Source organism: Electrophorus electricus, chromosome 1 (assembly GCF_041902795.1).
Source record: "Electrophorus electricus isolate QZ-2024a chromosome 1, ASM4190279v1, whole genome shotgun sequence".
NCBI lineage: Eukaryota > Metazoa > Chordata > Actinopteri > Gymnotiformes > Gymnotidae > Electrophorus > Electrophorus electricus.
Genome location: NC_137497.1, coordinates 25,913,939 through 25,923,343, shown reverse-complemented (window position 1 = coordinate 25,923,343; position 9,405 = coordinate 25,913,939). Strand labels below are relative to the sequence as shown.

Here is a 9,405-nt window from a genome sequence, read left to right as displayed (position 1 = left end):
GCACCATAACTGTTGTCTCTTTATTGTTATTACTCGGGGAGATGTGGAGGACACACACACACACACACACACACACACACACACACACACACACACACACACACACACACACACACACACACACACACACACACATCTCTGATTGTCAGTCACTACATCACATAATCTGATACCATGAAAACTAATAATGAAATTAAATTAAATTCACCCAGTTAACTTTAAGTGCAGTTGAAGCTGATACTGGTTTAGCAACTTTTATCTTATTTTTGAGAGTTAGCCTTCATCATGGTACCACATCAGGGTTTTCTGTCTCATGTCAGTGAAATGTAATCAATTCCACCGGCTGCTGTCAGAATATTTAGGATTGCACAAAATAACATTTACATTTCTACAGGGGAGGGTATTAACAGGCTACTTTTACACCATTACATTAACTTAAGTAGGCTTTTGAACAAATTGTACTGTTAAGAGTTGTTCTAAAATAAAGTACTTTATACTCTTACTCGGGTACATTTGCAAGGTCAAAAATGTAGTTTTACTCCATTACATTCATCACCAATCCACCCATTACATTTTAAAATAATTTTTCATGTTTTGCCACAATCTGTCAAGTGTGGACGGGATGGTGAAATCCCTAAAGATGATCACTTTGTGAAATCCCAAAAGATGATCACCGAGTGAAATCCCTAAAGATGATCATTGAGTGCTACCTCTTTGCTTCAGTAAGTTAGACAACTGAACATAATGAACTGATATAATGAACAACAAACATGCACATTTTTGGGCGTTGGACTGAAATGATTATATTTATGAAAAGTAGCTCACAATATGCAAAATTCATGCTCTCTCCTAATGTGTATTATTAATATGAAAGTAAAGTGTGGTCTGATATCAATGATATTCTGAGAAATAATAGCTAGTTAAACTAAATAAATAAATACAGCAGCTGAACTGAACTTACAGTGTGCAGCAATGCATGGCCCATATTGAGGCATATTTTCAAGATTATAAAGATTTTGAGATTATAAAAAATAAGGTTTGTTCTTGATTTTATATATTTATATTTCTTTTGACCACGTAATGGTAGACAGTTTCTGCTGACCTTCACCAACAAAAAGTAAAAAATTAGTAAAAGGGAAAAAAATCTGGCCAAAATGCGGTTTCAAGATGTAATGGTGAGCGGTAAGGAGACGGACGCATGTGCGGAGAAGAGTGAGATTTATTAAGGGCAAATGCAAAGTCATAGTCATTCGAGTAGTCCAGGGTCATAGAGCCAATAAGAGGATTTTGGGGATACATGATGAATAAACCAAGGGCTAGGATAAACGAAGGCTAGTAATGACAAACCAAAAGCACACAAAGGCAAACAGGGGAAGCAGGCTATAACAAAGATGCTAGGAAGAACGAAGACTAGGATAACAAAACAGGCTAACATAAATGAAGGCTTTGAAACACAGATGGGCTTTCATACATATCCAAACACTATCCAACCACATACATGCAACCATTCAAATAATGAACAGCCAAACTCCAAGGGAACCAGACAGGGTTTAAATACTTGAACTAATGAACACTAAACAAGGCACAGGTGCAAATCATGAACAGTGAAAACCAAAACAAGGACTGGAACGGGACTGGAAAAGCGAAACCACAGAGACAGACAATAAGAGGGACCAACCCTGACAAAAGAAAATGTTGAGGATGTACTTAGGAATTATAATTCTCACTGTGTCTGGAGGGGACTCTAAGCTTTGGCGGGAATTCAGGACAATAAAAAAGGTTCTTTTGACCCTAAGTCTGACTCCATCCTGGCAGAAGAGATACATCAGTTGTACTTGAGATTTAATTCCCTTGATTTTAGTAAGTAAATGGCCAAGCTGTTTCAGAGGGCAGTCAGATTCAGGTTGATGAAATGGAACTCATACAAACGTGAAGAAAAATTACGGGCATGTTTGTATTAGTTACTGACTGATTAAGATTTGCGCCTTGTTTTTGTGTGGCAATTTTAATTTATTTTTCAGCTCTCTATCACAGTGTAAAGTTCCTATTCTTATGGAAAGACTATAGCTATACTATATAACTATAGTTGGATTATTATTGACCTGTAGTGCTTATTCCATTATTTATGGAATGCTTTGAACAAATCATGAACAGAAATTTACTGTCTGTGATGTAATGTAATTTCACCTTCAAATTCACATGCCACAGCAAATTCTTGAATTTAGTAGTTGCACACCTGGAGGGCAAGAAAACATAAACACTTACAAATGTAATCAGCTTTTAATTGTATGCAGCCTCATATTTTAGCTCATATGCTTTCCGAAATACCCAGCATTGACTTTGGCACTATTTCTTGGCTGGTTGGTTGAGTTTTTGACAAGAAAGCCACACAGAAACGGCATGTTTTGTCACCCTCTGTTATTTGAAATTTACACCTTTGCCTGTCAAAGTATGTCTCAATCAAGGTTTATAATCAACAGTAGTCTCTGCATAGTGATACAAATATAGGTAAATAGCTATGCAGAGCATAGTCTTTCCAATGCAGGGTCAGAACCGGTGGGCAGAATCCTGTAGGCAGTGAGGGACTAGGAGAGAGGTGTAGTCTGTGGGAGAAACAAAGACTGATAACCAGGAAGTCCAACAGAAGAGAAACACAATACGTATACAGCATGTGATGGCAAGACTTCACAAGGAAGTCAGTGAGAGGGGAGTCTATATATGTGGAGAGAGTAATTAATTAGAAAGTGTAGCAGTTTTAACATTTTGAATAAGTTGTCAATTACAGCGGAAAAAATTAACTGGGACACCACCCTGAATAAGAAAGAAGATTATTTATTTTATTAATGATAACTAATTGAGTCTTAACTCATGAAATTCACAAATTTGATACATGATTGTTTCTTGTGTACCAAACATTAGAATATCACATAGATAGATAGAAAAAACATGCACATAAATCCTTGACTAAATTCTATTAATGACTAGAAAATTCACTAAAATAACAATGGCAACCAAGCAAAAATATAATGCAGATGATTCATGGTGGATAAAGATGGCTAACTGGTCTATTAAAGGAACAAGAGGCAGAACAAAAGAGAAAGGAAACTTTAAACAACGTCTGGGAATGACCCATTAGGAAATCTACTTATCAAACAGCAAGACCTACAAAAGAAACCTATTAAGCAAATGAAATTCATCATGCACGCATAACTGAAATTTAAGAGGAGAATCAGGGGAACAAGAGCCCACAGTTATGACACAGTACAAGGGGGAAACTAATAAGACTGAAGAGGCTGTATCACAGGTGGGAGAAAAGAATGAACTAATTAGATTAACTGATTTGATTACTAAACAAAGTTACTTTTGATACCAACTGGCAATGTAAACTGCAAGTGCTGGTTCTTGCAACTCGTTGAGCTCAACCATCTGGTGGGTGGGGGGAACAGGACAAGCATGTGTTCCATTGGAGTCATCTGGATAGCTCTGGATAGCTCTGAGAGAACGAGAGGGCGTCCATGTAACTCGGTTTTGCCGGGTTGGGATGCTAGAAGAGAGGGTCAGTCTTTCATCCGACTGCAGGAATGGTACTGAAAAGAGCATCCTTTCCTTGAAATCATCTAATGACTCTGAGAGGAGAGTCTGCTTTTCCTTGAAATCATCTGGAGGCTCTGAGAGTGATAAAGGCTGATGACAGTGAGGAGACCGGGATTCTTGAACCGAGGGATCGGATCTTTGGAGCTGGCTTGGGACGGGCGCCATAGGCCTTCGTGGGCAGGTCTTTCCAAATTATTAGTTTGGGTTCACTACCAGTAGCACATTGCAACTCTGTCTTAACTAACCCACCCAGACAAGTCTGCTTGTCTTTGATAAGCTTTGATAGGCAAATTCTGATGAAAAAACAGTAAACAAAAGTAAACAAAAGAAATAACAAAATCAATTACAATGAAAATATCGCAAACAAATTAAGATAACATATATTTGAGTCTTTATAGCCTCTTAATGAGGTTATTGACTTCTAAAAAAAATGAGAAAATGAAAAGTCAGAATCTGTGTCTTCTCTCACATAAATTCACGGATTAACACCTCATGCCAGGGCATGCCTGTTTCATGCAAATTCAGCAGCCTTTGTTTCTGCGACGGGGAGAAGAAATTCTCTAGGACATAGGAATACATAGGATCCACCATGAATCAACTAAACAAAGAAAATCATACATTTTCTACAAATTTTTACCTCCTGGTCTTAGAATAAAGTTTGGATAATCAATTTAATTACTTTCCTAATTTCTAGAAGTTACAAACTTCTAGCGTTTATATATTGTTCATATAGGACTTCTAGTAAACAACTTTTTTTTTTTTTTTGCTGAGTACTAGCTTACTGGCTTGACTGAGTTACCATAGTACTAATAATAATAATCATAATAATCATAATTATAATAATAATGTCACGGAACGCTCGCCTCTCGATGCTTAGAGTTAAATATGTGTCACACTACAATGACATGAAGAGTAAAGGCTCTGGATAAGTTTCTAAAAGGTCCCCACTGTGTTTAGAGAAACATGAATACAATCAACAATATATGGCAGATTCAGCTGTTCTTTTTCCAGCATGGTTCTCTCCCCACCATATCCTGCTTACATGGATGCTGTGGTAACAACTCTTTGTATGAGCCCTAAAAGGCTTTTTTTATATAACAATTCATTCTGATTAGAAGAGATGGGTAGTAAGGTGATTAGTACATTCAGAACTTTTATTCAACTAAATTAGGTTTTAGTCATTCACATTTAGTCACTAATTTAGTTACCATGAGGTTTTTGTGCTGAATTTCACTATATTCTGAATTTGGCAACAACTGAACTGCTTTGCTGTTAGTCACACCTGCTGCTTTCAAGCATTATCTTTTTATTTATTTTTTTTATAGCAAAAATTACTCTTAATCCTACAGTGGTTTTGGTCATTACTTTTACCTCTGCTTAAGTTGTTATATATTTAATTATTTATTTAAAAATAACCATACCTTTAATTTACTACAGCACTCTCTTCTGCTATTCTAGGGCTATTACATCTGAACTAGTTGTATCCTGTGTCCCAGTTAAAAAAACCTAAAATATCTGATCTCTGGGAAGGGGGCAAAAAGATGATAGGAGGTAAAAAAAAAAAAAAGATGATATAAAAGATGATATAAAATTTTAACTTTAGGTCAGAACAGAACAAGTCAAGTTCACTGAGCCAAGCAACGTTCCTTCCCCGCTGCTAGCTGCAGTTCTCTGGGCAACTTTTTCAGCAGGCCACTTTTACCTCTATTTAAGTTGTTATTTAGTTGAAGTAACGACACTTTGACTTTAATACTCCACTCACTGCTCTTCTAGTGCTATTATTTCACTACGGCATTTTTCCTAAGCAGTGTTACTGGAGACTTGTGACAGCCACTGCAATTTAATGCTACATCCCACCAGCAGATAGATGACTGGGTTGGCACAACAATGAGCTACAGCCAGAACAGTGGCTGCTGGTAACATGTATTTGAACAGGTTGGGTGTTGTCATGGTGATCTGAAGCAGCCCCAGGAAAAGCAGTGGCGTCCAGCAAACAAAATAAGCCACTTTTATTAAACAGATAACACGCTTAGAAGTCCCATCCATATCACGATGCTGTCGCCGTGCCAGACAGCAGTTTATGAACATGACAAATGCCGGAAACAAAATTCCCAGCATGAACCTAAACAGAACAACCACTATTAGCCATCTCTGGCCTTCATCCGTCGTTTGCTCTTTCTCTGTATCATAGTCATCGATGCACTGCAGCCCCAGCGTGGTGTACCGAAGTTCCCGGGAGAGTAACGATGGGCTACTTAGGACCACCCCAAGTGTCCACGAGCTCATGATCAAGAGCATGGACATCCTGTGGCTAACGCATCTGGTGCGGAGACCCTCACAGCACTTGCTGCTGGTCACACTGCTGTTGACACTCCACAGGCTCAGAGCTGCTGCCGTGGTAAACATGCTGACGTAGATCACATAGGATGAGACCTTGCACAGAGCCGGTCCATAGTGCCAGTTGAATTGGTGCCAGGCGTAAACTAACTGCAGTGGGAGGAACGCGGAGCACAACAGGTGAGTCATGGCCAGGGCTAGTACCCACATGCCATTGATGGTTTTTTTCAAATTATGGTACGAGTAACAGCCTGCGGCAATGACCAAAAAGTTGAGCGGCAAGCCAAGGATGCAGATGATGAGATATCCAACCATGTACAGCATCCTGAGGTTGTTAAGGTATGTAACCTCATCTTGGGAGTCATAGTCATAGTAGTCTGTTGTATTGGAAGGCATCTTAATGCTTCTACAATTCCTAAAATGGATGAGTGAGATTGAGAGATAATAAACAGCAAAAAACAATAAAATGTAAGAGACACATTTACTGATTGTTACTCTTTCAAAGACATCAGTGTCATTAAACTCCTACTGAGTCTCTTATCGAGTACCTGCACCAGCTCTCACATGTGGCATGTTCAGAATAACACTCTGAGTTCTTTGGTAGTGCTGTGAGACAAAGCATGTAGTAATTATATTACTTTGAATAAAACTTATATTACTACATACAGAGGTCTATATATTAACTACACCAGAAATGGCTATAGACCACAGAGGGTTTATTAATGTGAATTGTCTATGTTTATAGAGTATGAATAATGGTGCAATGCTAACAGGGGGAAAATGCACTGTTGGGGTATTCAGACTCATTATACGTAAGGCCTGAGATTTGTAAAAAACAAAGCCAGAATTTCCACTTGAGCTTGCCTACAGCACAAACCAATTAGAAGAATGAGCCTAGCTTGGCATTTCTCCCGTGAGATACTGGATCATGAGATACTGGAAAATCACTGAATTACAGCATTACACCATCATTTTATAAATCTTGTTAAAAACACACACACAAATTTATGCAGAAGTTAAAGTATTCAGACAAAACACCTCAATATTGGTTTTACAAACTTGTATTTTCATTATGCAGTATGCATGACATTTACTACTGATTTTTAGCTTAAATGATCAGCTTAAACTCCTACAACAAAATAATTTGTTTGATTTTGCCCATGAAATACTGTTTTTGCTGATATAGAATTTGCATGACTATTGTTGTCTTTAAATGCTCTTGAAAGTTTTGTTACATATGCATATATCTAAAATACAGAAGATAAACCAGACATTGTTCTGCAACATAACCAGAAACACATATAACTTAATTTGCATAGTGACTATATAAGTAAATAAACAATCTTAAAGATATTCTTACCTCAGAAAATAAAGCAAATCAGTGGAGACTAAATTGTTTCCTTTTCTGCAACTGCAGAAAACTCTCATCTAGTTGTATCCTTTGTAGCAGTTAAACAGAGCCAAAAGAGCTGATCCATGGTGAGTGCAGTAACTATGGTTCAACCTATATCCTTCCTCTCCCTTAACCTAACAAACACATGTGACTATCTAATTAGGGAAGGTCAAAAAAGAGTAATCCAGTCAAGTAAAATGATATTCCTGCTGCTTGTTCAGGCATGTTGTATAGTACCTTTTCCCATATATTATATCCAATAATTTTACTTTCAAAGAGACAATTGTTAAAAAGACACATACTTTAAGCAAATAAGATAAATACATCGAACAATTGTACCTAATTAGTCACCAACTACGCTGTGAAAAAAAACCTTGATTGAGAACTTCCCTGTTCTCAATCATGAGTCTATTAACAATCATCACTATCCCCTATCCTTCGTTTTGTTTTAACCTGAAGGTGCCCATTCACAGAGCTTTGCATTAGCCTCCACTGAAGACTGTGCCGTGCCAGTCCAAGCCTCCATTCTGCCACTCACATCTACGCCAGCATGACGTTTGCTTCCAAGTTTGCCTAGTAATCTGTTTGGTTGTTTCTCCTTCTCAAATATTTATTGTGTTTTGTTAAGCGAGCCTGTACTTGTTTTAAACTTCTGCCAGTTGCTCCACTTAATTGCCTCATTCCCTGACTCCAGTCTCATGTCCCAATAGAAAATTACTTCAGGTTTGTTGAGGTGCCGTCTATCAAAATCACAGTCCAGAGGAGTCAGCAGAACATATATTATTGCACATTTTATTCAACATGCACATTTTTTGCAAACTTTGTGATGAAAGCTCAAGAGCAACATTATTTACACTTTTAGTTTTCATACAAATGGGAAAACAGAAGATGTACTTTTAAAAGGCCAATAGTACCAGATGTTTGAGACATCCAGGCTTGACCAAGCATCTTCTCCCAGAAGCGTGGATAAATTAGACAATCCTGACCTGCCTGTAATCTCATATCATGAAGACATTTCGGATGCCAACAACCTTAGCATCAGACACCGCTCAGCAGGGTTTAATATTTTTTGATTTTTTTAGTCTGTTTTGCATGTGTGACAACAAGTAATTAAAAAATATTGAGAACTTAAATGGCAGTGTGTATTTTTCGAAAGTCCTTAGTTGGGAAGTTCGTTCTTGCAAAACCCACAAATAGGGTTTACAACAGACGCAGGAATACGGATTAAATTAATAAATGATATTAGTTAATTTCAAGAATCTTTAAATTGTGATTCAGATTGTGTGATTTCAGCAATGTTATAAGATTATTATCTGTCACACTACGTGATTATACTAAAAATATACTTTCTGAATTCTATGGTGGACTGCAATATCATGTAATATCAAACATTATCACCACATCACTTTGCGTGGTCAAGATTTTTCAATAACTGACTTGTGCTTAGAGTTCCTTACTACGTCTTGCTACATCATCAATACACAGATTCTGGGCTGTGGGAAATTGTGGGAAATGGTGCTGCATAAAAAAAAACAGACCTATAATTCTACAAATTGCTCTTCTTTTAAATCCTATTTCATTTGCCATTGCCACCACCTTATTTGTAGCCTTACTGTGAGTTTCACATATGAAAAAATCTTTCCATGCCCAAAGGAAAAAGTGGCACCAACTTGCCACTGAACACAGCTACTTTGTGGGACAGTTTAAAGCTGTATTCTATCATCCAAATCAGGGTAGAGCGTGAGGTTGAGCCCTATTGCATCTCATACAGAGCTCAACGGCTGAGTACACTCTGGAGCGCTACACCCTGGCAGCCACCATCTGCTGGAACAAGGAAATATTAGTCAATGGCTCTGTGGAGAAGAGATGAGACCTGCAGGTGTATGGAGGAGTGGAGGACTCTGGACAAGGTAATAGGTAATACTATCCTGTTTGACAGTTTTGTGGAGGAGGAGCATCTCTCACTTTGCCGGCACTCCTGTTTCCTACCTACAACATCAAATTAGGTCTGTGCAGTGCCTGTAACCTAAATAGGTTCAAGGAAGGTGAAGAATGGAACACCACCTCCAGCCTGGCTTCTG

The 9,405-nt window shown here is 37.9% G+C and overlaps 1 protein-coding gene across 2 annotated transcripts; it reads right to left on the bottom strand.

The window, feature by feature from the left end:
- Positions 1-2,816: 2,816 nt before the first annotated feature.
- On the bottom strand, positions 2,817-8,226 carry LOC113576932 (chemerin-like receptor 1). 2 transcript variants are annotated; one of them, XM_081713317.1, is made up of 3 exons: positions 7,292-8,226; positions 6,480-6,537; positions 2,817-6,346 (listed from the first exon to the last, which is right to left on the bottom strand). In XM_081713317.1, the coding sequence occupies exon 3, from the start codon at positions 6,325-6,327 to the stop codon at positions 5,395-5,397; it is 933 nt and encodes a 310-aa protein (XP_081569443.1). In that variant the 5' UTR covers positions 6,328-6,346; positions 6,480-6,537; positions 7,292-8,226; the 3' UTR covers positions 2,817-5,394. The 2 variants fall into 2 exon arrangements, with proteins under 2 accessions (XP_081569443.1, XP_026865107.2); XM_027009306.3 differs by lacking the exon at positions 6,480-6,537.
- Between the last annotated feature and the right edge of the window lie 1,179 nt (positions 8,227-9,405).

What these genes read in the sequence shown, in the direction of transcription:
- LOC113576932 (XM_027009306.3), bottom strand. Translation starts at nt 7,359, where the DNA reads ATGAGAGTTTTCTGCAGTTGCAGAAAAGGAAACAATTTAGTCTCCACT. An exon ending in GATTTGCTTTATTTTCTGAG is followed by an intron (nt 6,347 to 7,291) that starts GTAAGAATATCT and finishes CATCCATTTTAG; the next exon opens with GAATTGTAGAAGCATTAAGA.